General features: G+C 41.2%; 1 protein-coding gene across 2 annotated transcripts in view; it reads right to left on the bottom strand.

Moving 5' to 3' along the window:
* TSBTYPE2 (tryptophan synthase beta type 2) overlaps nt 1-23,082 on the bottom strand; it is a 35,145-nt gene that overhangs the window by 4,169 nt on the left and 7,894 nt on the right. For both annotated transcript variants that reach the window (XM_087692397.1, XM_087692398.1), the window contains exons 2-4: nt 17,506-17,836; nt 17,158-17,374; nt 16,441-16,978 (exon numbers count right to left, since the gene is read on the bottom strand). In XM_087692397.1, coding sequence (XP_087548523.1) covers nt 16,441-16,978; nt 17,158-17,374; nt 17,506-17,836 — 1,086 coding nt within the window. The remainder of the gene's footprint in view (nt 1-16,440; nt 16,979-17,157; nt 17,375-17,505; nt 17,837-23,082) is intronic.

Here is a 23,082-nt window from a genome sequence, read left to right as displayed (position 1 = left end):
TCTACAAGGTTTTGATAGCCTTTGGACTTGACTTGTAATTGCTCGGAATTTATGGCTTGATGTAAATACTTTCATTTAATTTAAGCTTCTTCACAAAAAAAAGAGAGAGATGGGTATCCTATAATTTATAAATGAAACAAGAGTGGAACACTATCCATAGAGATAATGGGGTGGACATAAATGATTCAACCCTAAAAGGTGCTCGATCCAAAAAATGGGTGTACCTAAATGGAGCTAGACTAACTCTCAACACTTTAAATGGCACTAAAAGTTCGAAAAAGATGTACCTAAAGTGGATTGATGAGTCTATATGGATAGACAATCCCTTGAGTAGCTAGAAAACGCCCCTTTGAAGTTTCTTGGCATATGGCAATTTCTTCTACTAATTTGCTTTGACTATTGTATTTCTCTTGTGATTAATATAATTACTCATTATGGAAAAAAACCCTCTTGAAAGGACCCAAAACAACAATGCTATTTCTCCCAAGCCAAAATACGTTTCAAAACCCCAAATATTTAGGCTCTCCCCAATGGCTACCATGATGTGTTATGCCAAGCTCAAAATATTTCAAAGTAGACATTCAAAATGTTTCATTAACAAACGACAACTAAATTTAAAATGGTTCTCTTATTCTTAAATAAATTAATTTTATAAATATTTCATCTTACATTGATGCATTCTCTAAAACATTTTTTAGAAACAATTTCTAGTAAAATTTATCTTGTATTGATGCATTCTCTAAAACATTTGCGAGAACCAGTTTCTTGTGAAACCAATGATCTATGATCTCTCTCTCTCTCTCTCTCTCTCTCTCTCTCTCTCTCTCTCTCTCTCTGAGCAGGCAGAGGAGATCAACTCACACAAGGATACGCAACATTAGTCATGATGGAGAGATGGTGTCACTAGGCACACTTCAACAGCCTCATAAAAGGATACACAGTATTGGCAATGATGGAGAGATAGTACCACCAAGCACATTTCAAGGAGCCTCACATACGGAGGTGGCTATTTGACACATTGGTCACACTAGCCATGATGTATGGCATACCTATTTGGACCCCTTGCTTGACTTCGTACCTATGGACACAAATTGAGAGACCACAAATCATCATGCTCTCTGCAGCAAACCATTAGTACCACATGAGATCATTAGAACTAAGTTTATCGCAACCCCCATGATGATGGAGGACCTTTTTCAGATCATCAGCTTCATACACAGAGTACATAACATGCACCTGGATAGAGTACCTAGGAGAGCCTTCAAGGCCTCTAAGTATCTAGCTCAAGCAAGACATGAGACTTCATGGTATGCACAGGTCCACAATGGCTCACAAGATACATGATTGACCTAGAGCACCTCCCCACCTTTCAGTATGACCCAAGCTCCCCCTTTATACACCTCTCCCACATAGAGGAACTTGATCATGTGACAGGACCTTTACCAACTGCACATATAGCATACATGGACTTCACACTGGGAACCTCGTCCCTTGAAGATGCCATACTACATGGATCACTTTATGTAAACGCCCCGAACAACGTAGTATGCTTAACAATTATGATATTCGCTTGTTTTCGAGATTTTAATATAAAAGAGAATGAACACTTAAAGCTGAAAATGAAAATTACTCACAAAATTACAGCCATGAAAATGTACAAGTAATGGAGACAAGATTGAGGGTTGAAGATGAGCAAACCCCCCCCCCCCCCCCCCGAAGAAATGTATTTCTGCTCAACCCAAGTCCCTTAGGGAAGAGCTCAGTTACAATCAACTTGAGAGTGAGAAGAAGTAATTCTCACTCTCACAAGATTATGCAAAGATGTACAAACACACATGCATTATCTATTATGCAATGATAAGAACTGGTTTCTTTACAGTATGAGAGAAGAAAAAGGGGGATTGTCGGTAAGTTTTCAGTTCTCAGATTAGCAAGTGATTAGTTTATGATTAGATTATGCTCAGGTTTCAATGGTTTACATCTAGTTCCATGGACAACAGCATATGTTGTGATACCATTTATGTTTTAGCCATGGTTTATGCTTAGTTATGCTATGCTATGCTTTGGTTTTGCTAGATGAGTTGAGCTCATGAGAAATAGACATATCACACGATAATCTGGCAATATTTTTGAGATTCTTTGTGAGTCTTATGTTATGTTGGCTGGTAATTTTCAGCATATGTTGGGCATATGGAATGGTTGAACAGCAGTGCGCAATGTTGTGTTGACTATGATGCCCTATGGAAATTCCAATGTAGTACTTTGCTTTTGATGCATTTGGCAGTGCAATCGAGGACAATTGCAAGGATTCCAAGGGGGAGGGATGTTATAAGGACATGTATTTTTGAAGCCTTAGCATGTGGATTAATTTTAATCACATGATTAAGTAAATGATGCACATGTGAGGTGCAATTGGGGTTAAAGTAAATTTACGAGCCCGGGACACGAAGAAATCACAGGATGTCAAAGGCAAAAGTTGCTATAAGTTATGCCGCACAGATACTTGGTGCTAGTTGTTGGCCTAGGTCATCTATTTGGTCATAAGTGTCAGTTGGTGATACTAGAGAAGTGGCGTTTAATGGTACCTAACACCTATTTAATGGTCAAAGATGACGCAGAGACACTCAGGAATGAAAGTTGCCTAGCCAATTTAATTATTGGCCAATCAGATTATTTTTTAGGATACCGAAATAATTATTAGATTAATTTTCAGTATTTTAATACTGAAAATTAATATTTAATTATGAAAAATGTTGGAAAAACCATTTGGGAAGGGTGTCACTTGTAAAAAATGCCCATGCAAGACAGAAAAACGTCTTTAGAGGATTGAGAGAGACATTTCTATAAATTCAGCTTGCAAGAGAGAGGGAGGAGAGGCTGTTGGTCTGATTTGTAGCCATTGGAGGACCTTCTGAGTATAGGCTGTTGAGACAGGGCAGCCATGGTAAATGACCAATTTTCTTCAGTTCTTTGCATCTACATCAGCCTTCTCCATCGTTGAACAGTAGTACATGGATAGGGCTTGCTTCTTGTTGCTAAAATGGAAGAAAGAGCTTGAAAAGGAGATGCTGTAATGAATTTACAGGCTTGCTGTTCTGTAAAACAGCAGTGATAGAAGAGGGAATATGGAGGATTTTGATAATGGAGAAGTGGGGGATGATGATGGGGATAGATGGGGCCAGTTTCTGGCTATCTGTGGGTGCTGTACATGAGTTTACAGCAAAGAAAAATGATGCTGAATGAAGAAAAACGAGCTCTTATTTATAGGAGAGGGAAGAGCTATGCAAGACAGAAAAACGTCTTTAGAGGATGGAGAGAGGCATTTCTATAAATTCAGCTTGCAAGAGAGAGGAAGGAGAGGTTGTTGGTCTGATTTGTAGCCATTGGAGGACCTTCTGAGTATAGGCTGTTGAGGCAGGGCAGCCATGGTAAATGACTGATTTTCTTCAGTTCTTTGCATCTACATCAACCTTCTCCATCATTGAACAGTAGTACATGGATAGGGCTTGCTTCTTGTTGCTAAAATGGAAGAAAGAGCTTGAAAAGGAGATGCTGTAATGAATTTACAAGCTTGCTGTCCTGTAAAACAGCAGTGATAAAAGAGGGAATATGGAGGATTTTGATAATGGAGAAGTGGGGGATGATGATGGGGATGGATGGGGCCAGTTTCTAGCTATCTGTGGATGCTGTACATGAGTTTACAACAAAGAAAAATGATGCTGAATGAAGAAAAACGAGCTTTGATTTATAGGAGAGGGAAGAGCTAGTATAAAAGGGGAAAGTGGAGTAGCACAAGACAAGTGTCCAACCACATGTCATGAGATGTGACAAGTGGTGGAACACTGGGAAACTCGTGTGACAAGTGTCTTGACACTTGTCTCTTCTCTATGGCCTTCCTTTTTGGGTTGAATACTGTCAAGAATAGAAACAACCAAATTTTGTAAGCACAGTCAAAGTACAGAGACAAATTAATGAAAAAGGATACGAATTCTATTTCTATAGAGTTGTGACACTTTATGAGTACTATAGCACATGATTTCATCAAATGCAGCAATCTCTGGGGCTGGAATGACTAAACACAGGAGTGTAAAGCCTAGTGACAATCTCCGATGATGTGTCGATAACTGCTGTCTAGAGCAGCAGAATGCTGAAAACACAAGAAGGTACCAGCAGATTGAAAAGGAAAACGCAGCTGTCTATGATGCTGGAGAGGTAGACAGCAGCAACAGATGAAGAAAAAGATGCTGGCATCCAAAACATAAATGGCTGGAGAACCATGGAGGCTGGGGGAAGCACGGAGAAACCACCGAGCAAGCTGGTAGCAACCCAGGCAGCAGAAGTGGTTGGCTGGCAGCAGAGGCAGCTCCTAAAGATCCTCTGACAGTAGGGTGCCACCTATAGTAACTAGTGACCACAACTTGATGACGGTGACAAGTTGCTGCAGTAGGGCAGCACTAACTGGCAGCAAAGGGAGGGTTAATCTAATGATAATGATGATGATGGAGAGGTGGAATGACTGGGGCAGAAGGGATTGAGAGTAATGTGGACATTGACTCCCTTTTGTAGAACATGCTGGAGCCAGAAAAAGTGTAGTGTGTCGTAAAAAATGTTTACAGTGTAGTACAAAAAAGTGAAAATGCCTTTTTCAGGTGTTGTACATCTAAAAACTTTACCAAGGTCCAATATTGTTTCTTTCTTAAAGACATGCCAGCCTGCTGTCGTGTTTGGTCATTGTAACTGCAGCTAAAAATCCACCAAATAGCATAGAGCCATTGCACACTGCAAATACACATGCTTTGGCATGTGGCATGCATGTATGACCTGCCATCTGAATGTTGGGAATAAAGGCTCACCGTGCCTTTTACGGTGTTTGGGTGTGAATGCATCCTTACACTCTTATACTTTATATATTATCTAAACCTGAAGTGGTACACCCGTCATTGTACCAAATACTGATTGTGTCGCGCACTCACTCCTGAACTCACTCTTCTTTCTGCACTCAGTCTGCATAGTCCTCTGTCTCAATCCTAGCAAGTGCTATCAAACCGGTATCAAATTGGTATCAGAGTGGGCAAGAGACAGCTCAGGTGTGCACACGTCTCAAGACAGGCAATAGGCGAGCACAGGCTCAGCAGGTGCAAGTTAGAGTCAACAATCAACTGCCTGACGAGGGCAGTGAGTCGGGCCAACAGTCATAAATTTTGCAGTCAACAAGCGCAACGAGCAGGGGCCAAGCAGCACATGATGAGGTAGGTGACAGGAAGGTGGCGCAGTCTAGTGCGATAGGACTGCACGAAGACAAGCTGTGACTAGCTGACAAGGTGGCACGCTGCAGGTCAAAGCTGAGCCACGAGTCGGCAAATTTGTCGTCTTTTTTTTATATAATTTCCCACAATTTTTCATCTCCCACTACCGAGTGTTCACATGCACAAGCATAGTGTGCAATTCTGGCCCGAAAATTTGGGGCTTTTCCCAGATTTGGGGACTATGATGCAAAATAGGAAAATTTGACTCAAAATTTACAAAATCAGTGCACATTTGCCCAGGAAATTTTGGGGTCTTTTATATTTTAGTAAAATTTCCTCAATTGCACTGAAATTTGTGCATACCAAACCCGAGAAAATTGGTGCTTTTGTAAAATTTCATCAATTTGTGCAAATATTGCCTGATATATGCAATTGCGTACATGTATTGATGCAATCTGGATGGATTTCCTTTTGAAAATTTGGGAGTTTTGACAAAAATTGTCAAATTTGTGCCTATGAATGCTTTTGGAATAGAAATTGCAGTCAAATTTTGGGGATTTTAAATGTAACTAGTGCCTTGGCCTCTAAATGTGGCTGTAATTGCTTGTGGAGCGCAATAGCACACACTCTCTAATTCTGAAAATCAATTTGCAAATCTGAAATTTCTGCAATTTTTTTATTTTCACTGCTAGACTGGTACTTCCAGTGTACCATGGTCACTTATGTGACATTTGGTCTTCCATTTGGTGACTTTTGGGTCACTTTAGTGCTGAAAATTATGGCTGGGAATAGTGACAGCAGTAATCTTTTACACATTAAGAAGCTTGAGGGTGCATATAATTTTGCAATATGGCAAAAACAGTACTACAATGTCTTGACGCAGAAGAAACAGGTGAAGCCCATCAAAACAAAGGGAATAAAATAAAACCAACAAACATGGAACAAGACAAGTGGGATGACTTGGATGAGCTTGCACGCTCTACCATTGAGCTCTCAATGTCAAACAACTTGCTCTTTAACATTGACAAGTTGAATTCAGCATATGCAATGTGGCAAAGGCTTGAAGAATTGTATGCTCAAAAAAGTGCAGCCAACAAGGTTTGTTGGCTGAAAATTTTAATGGACTTTTGATGAAAGAAGGTACAACCGTTTGTGCACATTTGAACGAGTTCAACTCAATTTTCAATCAGCTCATTACTTTGGATTTCCATATTGATGATGAGTTCAAAGCTACTTTCTTTCTATGTGCTTTGCCTGAAAGTTGGGATACTTTCAGGACAGCTTTGAGTAACTCGAATGCTCAGCTATTAAATTCTGATGTGGAGAGTTCTTTGCTGATGGAAGAACTCAACTGGTAAAATAATTCAGCAGCAAAGTCTTCTAATCCATTGCACACTAGAGACAAATTTCAGCATAAGGGTAGTTCTGAAAATAGAGCACGCAATAAGTCTCATGGCAAAAATGTGGAGTGCCATCATTGTGGCAAAAAAGGAGCACTACAAACGGGACTGTTTTCAATTGAAAAAAGAGAAAGGCAAAAACAAAAATATTGAAGATAACGAGGTTGAGAAAAAGGACAACCAACTTGCAAAGAAAAGCAATGTGAAAATAGAAAAGGTCAATGTAGTCACTCATGAGAATGATAGCGATAGTGATGTACTTCTTACTTCTTCTTCAAGTGCACATGCATTGATTGCAGATTTTGAGGATGACATGCACACTTGGATACTTGATTCACGTGCATCCTTTCATGTCACACCACATCATGAGTGGTTTTCTGACTATAATAGTGGTGCACGTGGTGTTGTCGACTTAGGAGGTAACTATCCATGTAAAATGGCAGCCATTGGCAGTGTGAAACTGAAATTTCAGCATGGCTCCATGTTTGTTTTGCATGATGTGAGACATGTACCTCAGCTCAAGAAGAGCTTGATAAGCACAAGGCAGCTAGATGATGAAGGCTATCACACCGCCTTTGGGGATAGCAAATGGAAAATTTGTAAGGGCTCTCGCATTGTTACCAAGGGCTCCAAAAGTGATACTTTGTATCCTTTGCATGTATCTAGTGTGCGTGACCATGTAATAGCCATAACCGAGCAACCAAGTGTTTCTTTGTGGCATAGCCGATTGGGACACATGAGTCAAACTAGAATGAAAGTGCTTTCTCGCTTGGGTTATTTGTCATCTTTAAGGTATGCTAATTTTGAACGGTATGATCATTGTATTTATGGTAGACATGCTCAAATGTCACATAAGAAATCTCTCTCTAAAGTCTTCAACCTTAGAGTTGGTACATTCAGATGTATGTCAAATGCCAGGATTATCTCTAGGGGAAATAAGCATTTCATTACCTTTGTTGATGATGCCACACGCAAAGTATGGGTTTATTCAATTCGTCGCAAAGACAAGGCCTTGGATAAATTCGAAAGATTCCTAACACTTAACTGAAAATCAGGCCAACAAGACATTAAAGTGTTTTCACTCTGACAATGGTAGGGAATATGTGTCCAAATCCTTTCAGGACTTTTGTGACAACAAAGGGATTAAAAGGAAACTCACCACTCCTCATAATTCACCCCAAAATGGTGTTGCAGAGCGTATGAACAGGACCATTCAAGACAAGGTCCGTACAATGTGGTCACATATTGCTTTACTTCATGGATTTTGGACAAAGGCTCTTATGACAACCGTATATTTGATTAATCGATCACCAAAAAGGTCTTGAGAGGGGAGAGAGGATGAGTCCCTCAAGAAACGTGGTTGGGCAAGCAACCTTCATATGCTCACTTCAAAGTGTTTGGCTATGAGGCTTTTGTGCACATTTGCAAGAAAGAACACATCAAACTTGAGCCAAAGTCCTGTAAATATATTTTCCTAGGATACAATGATAAAGGTGAGATGGGGAATCGATTGTGGAATCTCGAGAAAAGAAAAATAGTACGCAGCAATGATACTACGTCGCATGCGCAAACAACCCAAAAAGACAAAGGAGGTCAAAAGGGTTGTATTCCGGGAGGATGTACTGATTGGACAGCAAAGAATGCCCGTTAGATAGCAACAAATACCTGCTGTAAATGTTCCTGAAAATGCAAGGAATAATGCTGAAAACAATCAACAAGATCTTGCCCATAATGTACCACAATTTCAGCAAGAACAGTTGCCTTTGAAACAACCAGAACCAGCTGTACAACATGCTGAACCTGAAGAACAGCAAGCTCTTAATGCAGATTTGCAAGCTGAACAGCCAGTAAATCTTGACCATTGGATCCGTAGGTCAACCAAAGTGCAAAGACAGCCAGATAGGTTCGTTCCAGGCGTTAACTATGTGGCTGATTATGTCATGTTGACAGATTGTGGTGAGCCGTCATGCTTCCAAGAAGCAATGGTTTTATGTCCCTCAGACTGTGCGTCGTCCTCTCATAAACAACACGAGAGATACTTTTGTCTCACCACCCAGCCACGCCTAGAAAGTTGCTGGCCCCAACTCTATCGTGACTCGACTGCTAGCCGTCAACTTGAGGTGAGCTATTCTATTTTTCGAACTCACTTACTTTCTAGACTCCCCTTGACCCCGTTCGGGCGCCCAAGGATCTCGAACGGTCATCCTTGGAGTGTTTCCCATAAATTACATTCCACGTAATATAACATTTCCTACCCCTTAAAAATCGGCTTCGTCCTCGAAAACGATACTTAAAAAGTCCAACTGTAAATTGGGAAACCTTTTCCCTCAGATACTTACACACTCCCATGTTGAGCTTTCTTCTGAACAATCTTTCCATTTCACCAGATATTCTTGATAAATAGTATTCCTTGTTCGTCTGTTACGAACACTTAAAATTCTTTCTAGTTTATATGGAATAGATTGGTCACCTATTAGCTCCTCGATGTTATCATTTAAGATTAGATTATCCATATCACCCAACTTCTTTCTTAGCTTGCTTACATGGAAAACTGGATGTATTTTACTACCAACAGATAGTTGGAGCTTGTAAGTATGTTCTCCCACCCTTTTAAGTATTGTGAAAGGACCACAATACCTGGGTGACAGCTTTGGACATTGTCCCGTTTTCATGGTTTTAGTTTGTTCAGGCACCTTAAGATAGACCAATTCCCCTTCTTCAAAGAAGATGTCTCTTCGATGAGGATCTGCATAAGCTCTAGCTCGATTTTGAGCTTTCTTAATATTTTCTTGAGCAAATTTTAACATACTATTCATATCCTCCAAAAACTCATTTGTTGCCTGAACCTTTTCCTTCCTTGTGCAGTCCTACTGCATAAGGAGCTCTGGGCTGAAACCCATATATTAGCATAAATGGACTATATCCAGTGGAAGAGTGCTTGGCACTATTATATGCAAACTCTGCTATCGGTAAATACTCTTCCCAATTAGTTTGCCTTTTACTTACATATACTCTCAACATATCTTCAAGGATTTGGTTAACCCTTTCAGTTTGCCCATCAGTTTGCGGGTACTCCGCCGTGCTCATGCTAAGTTTAGTATCCAATTTCCTAAATACAGCACGCCAAAATTGACTATTAAATTTTCTATCCCGATCAGAAACTATATTTGCCGGAAGGCCATATAATCACTATATGTTCTCTATTAACAATCTAGCCAATTCTGGTGTTTTAACATCAGTTGAAGTTAGAATAAACCTAGCCATTTTGATTAACCTATCCACAATCACCCACACAGTCATGCCCCCTTTGTGTCCTGGGTAATGCGACAATAAAGTCCATGGAGATACTCTCCCATTTTCTCGAAGGAATCTCTAATGGATAGAGAAGTCCTCCCATTTTCAATATTTCAGCTTTATTAACCTGGCATTTATTACATTTGACCACATGGTCAAGGACGTCCTTATTCATTCCAGGCCAATAGAATTGCCTTTTAATAAGACTATAAGTCTTATTAACTCCTAAATGTCCGGCACTAGGGGTATCATGACACTCAAAGAGTATCTGGCACCTTATTTCTTCATCTTTCGGGACACATATCCTACCCTTGTAGAGTAAATAACCATTATCAATGGTAAAATTCTTCCATTTGAAACCCATTTGCGCAACCCTTGATGCTCCATTTCCTTGTTGAACATCTTGAGATGTTCCTTTCTCAGTGGAGGCTCTTCCGTTTGGATCCCCATTTTCTATTGCTTCCCATATGTAGGAATATGCCGAATCAACCTGGCATTTCCCTTTTAAGGATTCAAGCAAATCGGAAGTGAACTGAGTAAAACTCAATTCATTTATGATGGGCATTTTGCTAAGTGCATCAGCCACTATATTATACTTTCCTTTTCTATACCTTATCTCATAGTCGAACTCTTGGAGGAGTTCGGTCCATCTGGCTTTATGCCCTTGTAGATCCGATTGGTCATTAAGCCACTTAATGCTTTCGTGATCCGACAAGATCAAAAGTTTGGCACCGTACAAATAGTGCCTCCATTTCTTCATTGCATGTACTATTGCATACAACTCCCTCTCATAAACAGAATAATTCCGTTTTGCATGGTCTAATTTCTTGCTTTCGAAAGCAACTGGTCGACCTTCTTGTAATAAGACTGCGCCTACTGCCCTATCACTGGCATCAGCTTCAACCACAAATGGTTTATTGGGATCCACAATTAATAGTACTGGAGCTGTAGCAATAGCTACCTTAAGTTTTTGAAAACTTTCATTTTGGTCTGTTCCCCAATTAAAACTCTTCCCTTTTCCTTTAAGTTGGTCCGTCATTGGAACAGCTATCTTGGCATAATCTCGAATAAATCTACAATAAAATCCAGATAAACCTAGGAAGATCTGCAACTCTTCCAGGTTCCTTGGAGATGGCCATTCAATAATTGCCCTTACTTTTTCTGGATCCATCTTGATTCCCTCTTTCAAGATAATATGCCCCAAATATTTAACCTCTTGTGCGAAAAATTCACATTTAGTTTTCTTCGCATAAAGAGAATGGGTTCTTAACAATTGGAATACTAACCGTAAATGTTCCAAATGTTCTTCTCTTGATTTACTAAAGATCAAGATATCATCCAAGAAGACTACTACAAAGTGTCCTAGATAGGGCCATAACACACTATTCATCAGCTTCATAAAAGTAGATGGTGCATTAGTGAGACTAAAAGGCATCACCAAAAAATCATAATGCCCATATCTAGTACAAAATGCCGTCTTAGGAACATCCTGGGCCTTAATTCTTACTTGGTGATAGCCTAATCTTAAGTCAATCTTTGTGAAGAATTTTGCCCCTTATAATTGATCAAAAAGATCTTCCATTCTAAGCATAGGAAATTTATTCTTCACCCTTATCTTATTAAGTGCTCTATAATCATCACAAAGTCGCATAGAACCATCTTTTTTCTTCACCAATAAAATTGGCGAAGCCCAAGGTGAATTGCTGGGTTGTATAAACCCTTTATTAAGGTAATCCTTAATTTGTCTTTTGACTTCTTGATGCTGTGTTTCACTTAGCTTATAAGATGGCTTAGAAACAAGGTGTGTATCCCTATCTATGTCAATTGGGTGATTTACATCACCCCTATCTGGTGGAAGGCCACTTGGTAAATCAGAAGAAAACACATCTTTAAATTCATCTAACAAACCACTTAATTCATTATTTATATTCAACTCACAAACATAAGAAAATTATTGCTTTATATTACAAAAAGTAAAAGTGTCTTATATAGGGAGGGACCATAACATATATACCTCACAAGCTTCCTTCTTTATCAGCTTCTAAACTTCAAGGGAACACATCAAAGGGTTATCAGATACTTCATGTTCACTTTGAATCACAAAAGTCTTACCATCCCTTTCAAATTCCAGTGTATTATGATGATAACTACGCTTTAAGGATGGTTCCAATCCCCATAGCCACTCCCTCCCTAAAGCAATATCGGCTCTTTCCATATTCATAATTTGGAAATCAAGCTTATTTTTATATCCTTGGATCTCGATTTCCAAATTGGATACCATTGTATCCCATATTTTATTATCCTGACCTTGCATCATACGAACAACATATTGATGCTCACTCTTTTGTTGGGGAAGTTTCAACTTTTTGACAAGTGCATAATTTATGAAATTGTGGGTGGCATAGTCATCAATCATGACTTTAACCCTCTTTCCCGCTATCAATCCATGCACTCTAACTAAATCATGTGGCCCAGAGATAGACTGCTACATAGAAGTTGATATACAACACTTGTGTTGTACATCCTTGTGCAAGACCTCTAAAGATTTATACTTTTCATGTCCCTTTAATTCCAAGGTCTGCACTACATGGATTTGTTTCTCTTTTTCCTTGCCCTTGTCCTTATCCTTTCCTTTATCTTCCCCCTTTTTCCTTTGAGGGCAATTCCAAGCAGCATGGTTAGGAAATAGGCAATTGAAACACAGCCTTTCTTTTTTGGCCTTATCAAAGTCATCTTGACTTAACTTCGGCCTTACATATTATTTCTTTTCAAAGGGTTGTTTCTTACCCTTAAGGAATGGCATTTTCCTTTTAGATTTGCCTATAAATTTTGAGGCTTCAAATTCCCTAGTCTTGGGCTCCGTATCAGTAAGACTAGTGAGTGCACTTGGACACGTATTATCTTCATTGATTAATGCAAATTTAATTGCCTCTTCAAGCATCTTAGGTGAACTCCTTTTCACTTCCTTTTTACAGGCCTTATCTAGTCCCCTTATGAATCCTCTTGTCTTTTGAAATTCATCTATTCCTTCCAATTTGAGGATTATCTCACGATACTCCTTGAGATATGTCAGCAAAGGTCTTCCCTTTTGTCTAACAAAATCCCAATCTTCCCAATTTCTTTCCATTTCATTTTCAAAAAGGAATTCTTTCAAAAAGACTAATTCAATTTGAGCCCAAGTTTCAGGTATTTTATTTTTCTCCTTTAAAGTTCTCCGCCATTTATATGCCTTTGGTCCCAATGTTAGATTGGCCTCCAGCGCTTGGAGATATGGTGGAGTATTCTTAAGTTTATGCAAATCCTCCCATTTTTTGAGGAAGTTAAAGATAGTATCTTTATTTCTATCTTTTTCCTCCCCATGAAACTGAGGGGGTTTCATATCTTTTAACATTGGGTTATTCCTCAACTTTTGGTGGGGTTTCCTAGGGTCTTGCATAGTCACATCTAGATCTTTCGATGAAGATGGAATATTTGAGGTCTCTACCTTACCTTTATCCCTTTCTAGTAATAAGGCTAATTGAGATTTTATTTCTGTGAGTACTTGAGTTAGCAACTCCATTTGAACCCCCTGTGCTTGCATACGAGCAGTTAAATCATCAAATTGTTCTCGTGTAGCAAAAAATTCTTCCCATTGTTCTTTTTCTATTTTCGTTTCATGGGGATCCACCATAGGGTGGTCCCCGGAACTAGAGCCTTTGGTTACCCCCTCTCTCTCTTTCCCCTTCATCTATACACTGGAATTGGAAAGCAAATATAAGAAATTTGCAGACAAAGATGAGGTACTTCCTTGATTACAAAGATAGGACAGATGTCGATGGCCTTTATATCTCAATGGTAGAGACAGCGCAAAGATCGATGCAGTTTTCCTCAAATTTGCATTGGTTATGTACAGGTTGCATGGCACAAAACAAGGCCTGTCAGGCAATGACAAAACAGGTCGTGTTTTTCCTGTGTATAGCTCAGCGGTAGAGCAATCTGCTGCAGTCCAATAGATCACTAGATCGTGGCTGGAGTAGTTGCTAGTGTAACCGGTCTTAAAATGGGACGTAGCCAGCATGGTGATTAGCGTGGGCCATATTCAGAGAGACGATTAACGTGGCCCCTATGTTTTTTAAAGATCGCCAGAAGAGGAGACGGGCGAAAACTAAAACGTTGCTGGCCACATGTCACGGGTCGTCTGAAGACGGACGACTGTCCAAATGTATTATATGGTCGCCTGAAGTCGAGCGAGGACCTAGACGAATTGCGGGTCGTTTAGAGTCGAGCCGAGCAAAACATAGCTCTGATACCAGTTTTACGTCCCTCAAACTGTGCGTCATCCTCTCATAAACAATATGTAAGATACTTCTATCTCACCACCCAGCCACGCCTAGAAAGTTGTTGGCCCCAACTCTATCGTGACTCAATTGCCAGCTGCCAACTTGAGGTAAGCTATTCTATTTTTCGAACTCACTTACTTTCTAGGCTCCCCTTGACCCCGTTCGGACGCCCAAGGACCCCGGACGGTCATCCCTCGAGTGTTTCCCATAAATTACATTTCACGTAATATAACAAATAGACAGAAAAGACAGCAAGAAATGCCATAAGGCAATGTTATTAGAGATGGAATCTCTCATGAAAAATGGCACTTGCGATTTGATGCATTTGCCTAAAGGACAAAAAGTGCTACCATGTAAATATTTACAAAATGAAAGTCACTTTTGGTTCTTTGCCAAAGTACAAGACATGCCTAGTTACTAAAGGGTACAAGCAAAAACATGGAATTGATTTTGATGAAATCTTTTCTCCTATAGTCAAAATGACTACGTTACCAACCATCTTGGGCCAAGTTGCATTTGAAGATATGGAGCTCATATAGATATATGTGAAAACCACTTTCTTACATGGTGACCTACATGAGGAGATATATATGCAGTAGCCTGAGGGTTTTACTGCACGCGGGAAAGAGCACGTGGTATGTAAACTCAACAAGAGTTTGTATAGGCTGAAACAAGCACCACGAGAATGGTATCATAAATTTGATACATTTATGCAATCTCAGGGATTTCATTGCTCTCAAGTTGATCATTGCTCATACACCAAGAAGGCAACAGATGGCAACCTTATTCTCTTGGTTTTGTATATGGATGACATGCTAATTGCAGATAGGGATGCTCATGCCTTGAACTCCTTGAAGCAGAGTTTACACAATAGCTTTGATATGAAGGATCTTGGTGAGGCCAATCACATTCTTAGTAGGCGTATACTCAAAGATAGATCGAAGGGTCTTCTTTATCTGTCACAGCAGAAGTATATCACTAAGGTTTTGCAATGTTGAATTCAATATAGAAGGCGGAGGGAAGCCATTGGTGTACCATTGCCTCCATATGTGAAACTTAGTACAGATGACAGCCCTACATCTAATGATGGAAAGGCTAAAATGGCCAAGATACCTTATACTTCAGCTGTTGGTAGCTTGATATACGCTATCGTTGCTACACGTCCTGACATTGCTGTGGTAGTAGTTGGCACGTACATGGCATATCCTAGCAAAAAGCATTGGGAAGCAGTGAAGGGTATCATGAGATCCCTTAAGGGCACAAAGGATTTGTATCTCTGCTTTGGTAAGCAGAAGACATATGTTGTTGGGTACACGAATGCAAACTCTGCTGGCCATCCTGGCTGTAAGAAGTCTACTTCGGGATATATGTTCACGTTCACAGGTGGAGCAGTCTCTTGGATATCCCGGCTGCAAAAGTGTGTTGCATTGTCTACTACAAAGGCAGAGTATGTGACTGCCACTAAGGCATGCAAAGAGGCATTATGGCTTTCACATCTAGTGAGAGAGCTTGGTATTACAGAGGTTCCTATCCTCCATTGTGACAGTTAGAGTACTATCACGCTAGCACAGAATCCTGTCTTTCACACAAAGACAAAGCACATACAGGTTTAGCATCATTTTATTAGGAATGTACTTGACAACAAGAGCATTGAGCTTGTCAAGGTACATACAAATGATAACTCTGCAGACCTTCCAACAGAGCGGTTTGCTCATTGCCGCTAGATGATGGGGGTTAGATAGTATATGTGTATTTTAGCTTTGTACATACACAAACTTAGCTAATTCTTTTCTCTACCTTCAGGCACGTTGCCTTTAGGTGGGAGGTTGTTGGGAATAAAGGCTCACCGTGTCTTTTACGGTGTTGGGGTGTGAATGCACCCTTACACTCTAGTACTTTATATATTATTTAAACCTAAAGTGGTACACCAGTCATTGTACCAAATATTGATTGTGTCATGCACTCACTCCTTCAACTCGCTCTTCTTTCTGCAATTAATCTGCATAGTACTCTGTCTCGATCCTAGCAAGAGCTATCACTAAATGGTTCCATGCATGACCAGCAAGCAACAGGTAAAGGAAGCACATAGCACTAAGATAACAGGCCCATACAGAAAAACAAGTTAGCTTATATGCCAAAAAGAAAAACTGAAATCTGGTTAAAATGATTTCTGAAACAAGCCTGCATGAATCGGATCTGGGATGAAATCATGTCCAAGAGTGTGCATCTTCATAAGTGGTGTTATCCCAGCTGTATCTCCGAAGTCATAGGCATACACACCCTTGGTCAATGAGGGACATGCTGCAGGTTCAACTGCCCGTATAACAGGGTTTATTTTGCCTTTCATCTTTTCACGAATGAAAGGAAATGAAAGCCCAGAAAAATTAGATCCTCCTCCAGTGCACCCAATAATAATGTCAGGTGTCTCATTCACTAAAGCCATCTGCTTCAAGCACTCTTCCCCAATAATAGTCTGATGCAGAAGAACATGATTTAGCAGACTACCAAGACTATACTTAGTGCCCTCCTCTACCAATGCTGCCTCGACTGCTTCTGAAACTGCAATCCCAAGGCTGCCAGGACTAAGAGGGTCCTTCTCAAGGATAGATCGCCCTGCAAATGTTATATCTGAGGGTGACGGATGGACTTTTGCGCCCCATATTTCCATCATAAGCTTCCGATATGGCTTTTGATCATATGATGCACGCACTTGCCACACCTGCATATGTAAAAGAGCAGCTTCAATTGAGTGATAGGTTCAGCATTTTCAAGATGCCCTCACAATGAGCACTTTTATTTGAAGTTGTATCCACCTTCTTTCTAGGAAAGCCTATGATGAACATTTACACAAATTAAAAAGGTGTAGGGTTAAGGAAAGAAGTCCAGAAGTGACCTCACCTCACATCCAATAGCAAAATGCTTGCATGCAAATGCAAGAGCACTTCCCCATTGACCAGCACCTGTTTCTGTAACCAGCTTTTTTACACCTTCCTGAGCATTATACCAAGCCTGTGGTACAGCTGTGTTAGGTTTGTGAGAACCAGCAGGACTGACACCTTCATACTTGTAGTAAATCCTAGCAGGTGTGTCAAGCAGTTTTTCTAACCTCCTTGCTCTGCAGATCAACTCAAGCTGGTTATTTTCTGATCATCGAAAAATCATGAAGAACACTGAAAACTGTAGGTGTGTTCCATGCAGTTGATGTTTTAATGCATAAAGCCCATAATTCAAGGTTGGAGTCTATGCCTGAATAATGGTGTAGGTCGCCAAAGGGAATAAACATCAAGAACTTCCTCTGGAATGTCAGTAAACTTTTGGGTCCCAACCTCCTGCTCAATGAGTGACCAAGGAAAAAGTGGTAGCAAATCCTCAGGTTTCAGTGGTTCTCGAGTTTGTGGGTGCAACGGTGGAGGCGGTGGTTTTGAAAGGTCTGCCATTAAGTTATACCACTGTCGAGGCATATCCTTGTCATCCAACGTGATTTTTCTGACACCATCTTTAAGACCTCGTGAGCTGAAGGCTTTGTCAGCTCTCACAGAGAGTGTGTTCTTATTTGATTCAGGACTTCTGTATGGATCTGTGGATGCATGTAAAATGATAGTCAAAACAATAGAAACACAGATAGAGAGGCATAATGTGACACTTTCTTTCTTCAAAGAAAATAAAAAAATTTAATAACTTCTCCCAAAGTTAAAACAAAGTACAAAATAATCCCTGTGAATGACTATTAAGCAATGCAATGGCTGGGTAAATAACCAGTCAGGTGGATTCACTAATGCCAAATCCAATGTAACTCAAAGTGGAAGGTGCCCGAGTCCCATGTGTGAATAAAAGCATCTCTCTCCTCATATACTCAAGGTCAACTCTGCAGTCCACCATCTCACATGGAGAGTGGATAATCTCTATCCAAAATACAAAGAGTCTCTGCAGTCAAGATGATGTCCTGTGCATCAATGGCGTGACTGCACTTTGCAGTCCAAATAAACCAAGCCACTATGCATGCTAGAAATTAGCTCCCATCTATGCAATGCCCCTCGGTTCACTCTCAAATTCAACTCTCTAACGAAAAGTGAGTAACAATTGGATCAGAAGATTCAAAAAGAAACTCAATGCTTCTTTCTAGCAAGTTATAGGAATTTTCCTTTTTTCCCCCTGACAATGCAGGCTTTGTACAAAGACCTTGTGATACTAGTGAAGGCATTACATGCAATGATGGAGGTGACAAGTTTTGTCTAGAGCTCAATGTTCTTGAAAGCTAGATGACTTCTTCCCATTTTACAGTCTCCGGCTTGGAGGAGAGGTCGCTGAAATAGGGCAAGAGCAAAGATTGGAGCAGCTGAAGTGGTTGGTGGTCCTACATTCAATGGATGAGGAGTTCAAGGCCACAAGCACTCATCATAACTCCAGCCATCCGACAACGGGAGGAGTTCAATTGTCCCCACTACAAAGTTTTCATGGAGGATTGGAATAAGTTGAGTAGGAGTGCAGTTATGTTTCAGCTACCTTGAATCTTTCTTCAATGCCTCCTACCCTCTCAATGGATCTTCACATTGTTGGGGGTAAAGGCGCCTCTCCCTAGACGCCCGTGTATTACTACACTGACAGTACCCACCACTACACACTGCAGGTGGCGGGCACCCATCACCATCACTTTATTCTTTATTCTTTTAGTGACAGTTTGAATAAAAGAAGGCCCGGTCACACATTGTGACTGTTGGAGTTCCCATTTGATCTCTCTCTCTTTCTTGTTCTTGCTCCCCCGCCATAGCTCTTCCAAGCAAGCTTCGATTCTTCTTACCTTTCAACTGGTATCAGAGCATGGTTGCTCGAGCATTCCGACTTGGTTTGTGACTCCTTCAGCTTTCTGTTGATTACCTACACTCATTGGGTCTTCTTCCCGTTAGCCATAGCCGAATCTCCCGAGCTCCCATCACTCCTCGGCTTCCCGAGCACCTACCCGGCCCATTTGAGCACCCTCAGGGCATTCCTTCAAAGGTATTGGAGCTCTCTTTTGTTATTTTACTTCAGTCCACAGGTTTTGTAAAGCAGGGCAGCCATGTCCTCTTGCTTCTTGTGATGCCTACTCTCTACTGGTGGCTTTGCCCTTCAAGAGGGAGCTCCTGGGGGTCCTCGACTACTCCCTCAACCTTACCTTGACCTTGCCCATCCCTTCCACAGGCCTAGATCAGTTTGGGCCAACTTGAAGACTTGGAAAAAATTCTTTTTTTACTTCAGCCCTCCCTTGGCACTCATTGGCAGCTTGAAAACATTTCATTTGGCACTTTAGGAACCACCCCTTGATGCTTGACATTGGTGGTTATCTGAAACCATCCTTCCTTCTTGGAACGGGTGGTGATAACCTAATTTAAGAGTTAATTACAGCAATAAATAAATGCACATAAAATGAAATATACACTTTAGCATATAACATTCTTGGATAGTAGACACCCTGTTGGCCCCAAAACTAGCGCCCCTTGCGGTATTTCTTTAGCTTTCATTCAATTGGAAGGAGTACAACTTGAGATTCTTCAATCTCCTCCTGCTAACCAATTGCTCTTGCTGTCATAAATGACCAGCAAGCCTTTTGGGTCATTTGCCCCTTGATTCACCCAGGACTTCTTCTCCAATTTGACCCTTGGCTGGCCAAATGCTGTCCCAAATCAGTTTAGGATGGGCTGGCTCCTGAAATCCCTTGATAATCTTCAATTACCAGCTGCTGATTTCAGTCCCTTGAGCCTTCAATCTCTAGCACGGATCCCAAGGTGGCTGCTAAACCCTAATTTCTGCTGTAAATTAGGGTTTACTACAGAAATTACAGATCAGCCCACCAAAAATGGCTGAGATCTCCTCCAAATGGCTAAGAATTGTTGAGAATGGCTGAGCATAGGCTGAAGGAGATGAGAGAATGCTGTAGAGAGAGAGAAAATTCTGAGATTTGTCGCAAAGAACTGATCAAAATCAGCTGCTGCCCTGCTGTACCAGCCCCAAACAGATGCACCAACAACAATAGGAGCATCAGAGACTGTGATCTTCAGGAGAAAGTGCATCAGCAGCAATTGCCAGCTTCCCAAGGTCAAGAATATGCAATCTCCATCACAAAATGGTCTCCAATGACTAGGAAATGGCCCCAAAAGCTGGCAGCAACAATCCAACACCTCTTTCCAACAACTCCAAAACGAAAATACAAGATTTCCCTCTCCCTTCAGCCCTATTTAACCTTTCCCCCACTTGCATGGGAAAGTTTTGCCAAGTGGCAGCTTTCTTAATCCATTTTCAGCAATTTTCAGTCATTTAATTAATTTTTAGAATTAATTAATTCTGAGAATTAATTCAGCCCTTAATCCATACCCAAAAAATTGGCCTTACCCATCCAAAAATTAATTGGCTAAGCCATTTGCAACCCAAAGTGGTCCCATGCATTAATTGACCCTTGGACAAGCATTAATCCATTAAGTAATGCCTAGTCCCTAGTATCACCACTAACACTTAATGGCCAATTAATGATCCTAGGGGCAAACTGACACCAAAATTCACCTAGAATCTAACAAGTGTAACTTGTTACAACTTTTGCCTTTGACACCCATCTTTTTTACAAGGTCCTTCGGTCTTCAACTGTGAAAAAGTAGCTTGCACCTCACATGTGCAACACATGCATCTTTTAATTGCACATTTGATTAATCCTTTAATCAAATGTCAATTAAACATAAGCAAAGCATCAAATTTTCATGTCCTCGTGACATTATCATTGGCATTGATTTGTGGACTGATTTACCTTAGTCCAGAACTATTTTCCATAGTCCATAGGCAGCCACAAATAGTGTTACATCAGCACTTTATGTTTATGCTTGGTTGGCATTGACATTGGTTGCTCGGTCCCGAATGCACCCCGAATGCTAGGGGAATGTATACCTATGATGTGAGATGCTTTTGGAGCTGAATTTACTCAATCAGTGACTATTTTACACAATCCACAGACAGCCCAAAACAAGGCAGTCCTCTGTCATTACACTTTATGCTCATGCTACATAGTCATTTGATGCCTGATTATGCCCGGTTGGTGCCTATACATATGGGAAAGTATGCCTATGGTTTGTCTATGGTTTTGAGCTTGGATTGCGCCGCTGTTTGCTCAGCTTGGACGTTTATTTGCTGCTGGAATATTCAGGGCTGAATCTTATTTGCTTATGTTTGGATATGCCTATTGGATTCGAGCTATATCTTGGATGTATACATTGATGTAGTGACTCTTGGGAATCAACATAGAGCTTGGATTTTCTCTCGAATCATTGGTTAAGCTTGAACTCGCTTCGCATAGCATTTGGATCTTCATCTCTGATGTACTTATGGCATGTACTTTGCTTATGTCTGACCGATCTTGGCATGCTCAACCTATGCCACTACTGTCAGAGATCATAGCCTGTTTTCAGGCAACAGCTGCACAGTCTAGCTGCACAGTCGGACTGTGCAGTCGGACTGCCACGTGGCAGTCCGACTGCCTGCAGCCGATTTTTATCAGGCTGCGCCCTATTTTGGCGCCCCATTCCAGGCAGTTTTTCGCATATTTATTGCTGACGTTTTCAGCAGTCTGGCGATCATTCTCTGTCGCAGATTACAGACCGGTGCCGTGCAGATCTCTGTCTCTGTTCGCAGATTTCAAACAGCAGACAGTGCAGACTGCAACAGACTTCGAGGTGGACAGCAGGTCGCATCGTCGAGGTGGAGACACGCAGTCCAGCGCACTGCACCCGTGTATATCTTTGTATTCAGCATTCTTTATACAACAGATCTTCAGTGTACACTGTCTCTTTCTCTCCCTTCTCTCTCTGCGTTCTCTCTCTCTCAGTCCTACGCTTCCGCACCGCTGCACTCTGACATGGTATCAGAGCAGTGTTTGAGGGCTGACTGAGCGCAGAATCAACCTGAAGTGGAGTTTCCATCGCGACACAAATTTGCGTTTTTTGCGTTTAAGGGCAGACAGGAGGGCTGCGCCTTGGAACAAGGCTGAAACGAGTGTGGGCGCACAGGAAAGGAGTACAGGTGGTGGATTTGCTGCTGTTTACTGCTGTTTGACGCGGAGAAAGTTTGAGTTTTCAACCTAAAAGTGCAGGTTTTGCTTTTTCATCGCCTCAGGCGGGTGAAGGAGCTTCGGGACGCTGAAGAGCCTTAGCAGGCTGAGTCTACTCAGTCAGAGGGGACTGCTTTTGCGTTTGAGAAGGCATTGCAGGTGAAGATGTCTACAGAGATGGACTTGGAGTTCCAGGCGATTATGGACCGGAAGGTGCCTGTCCTACCGGCTCTTCCTACAGATCAGAAGCTCGATGGCGACAACTACCACATTTGGCGCGTTATGATGTTGGCCATACTGGAGTCCTATGATTTGGCGGAGTTGGTACAGGAAGATATTGACCGGCCTTCGGTAAGAGATGAGTCCAAACTCTCTTCCGATGCTCGTGCGGAGATGGCCAGGGCCCAGTCTCATTGGGACAAACTGAATGCCAGGATTCGATCCTTTCTCTTTCTATCATGCACTACAGCCGTGATCGCTCACATCGAGCACTTGACGGTGGCTCGTGAGATATGGCTGGAGCTTGATCAAATGTACAATCGGATGACCCTGATGAAGAGGGTTTCTTTGGAGGTTCAGATGCGGACCTTGTCCGTCAATAAGTCTTCTTCGCTAAGGGAACACATTAACAAGCTAAGGCAGCTACAGATGCAGGTTCAGAATGCGGGGAAGCCGATCTCCTCCGAAGACATGGCGATTACACTCTTGTCCCAATTGCCGCCACGATTCGGTACATTTTACTCTGCCCTTATTACTTC

This window comes from Lygodium microphyllum, chromosome 14 (genome assembly GCF_053477565.2).
Source record: "Lygodium microphyllum isolate KBCC chromosome 14, Lygodium_microphyllum_v1.1.10, whole genome shotgun sequence".
Lineage (NCBI taxonomy): Eukaryota > Viridiplantae > Streptophyta > Polypodiopsida > Schizaeales > Lygodiaceae > Lygodium > Lygodium microphyllum.
This window is presented reverse-complemented; position numbering and strand designations above follow the sequence as displayed.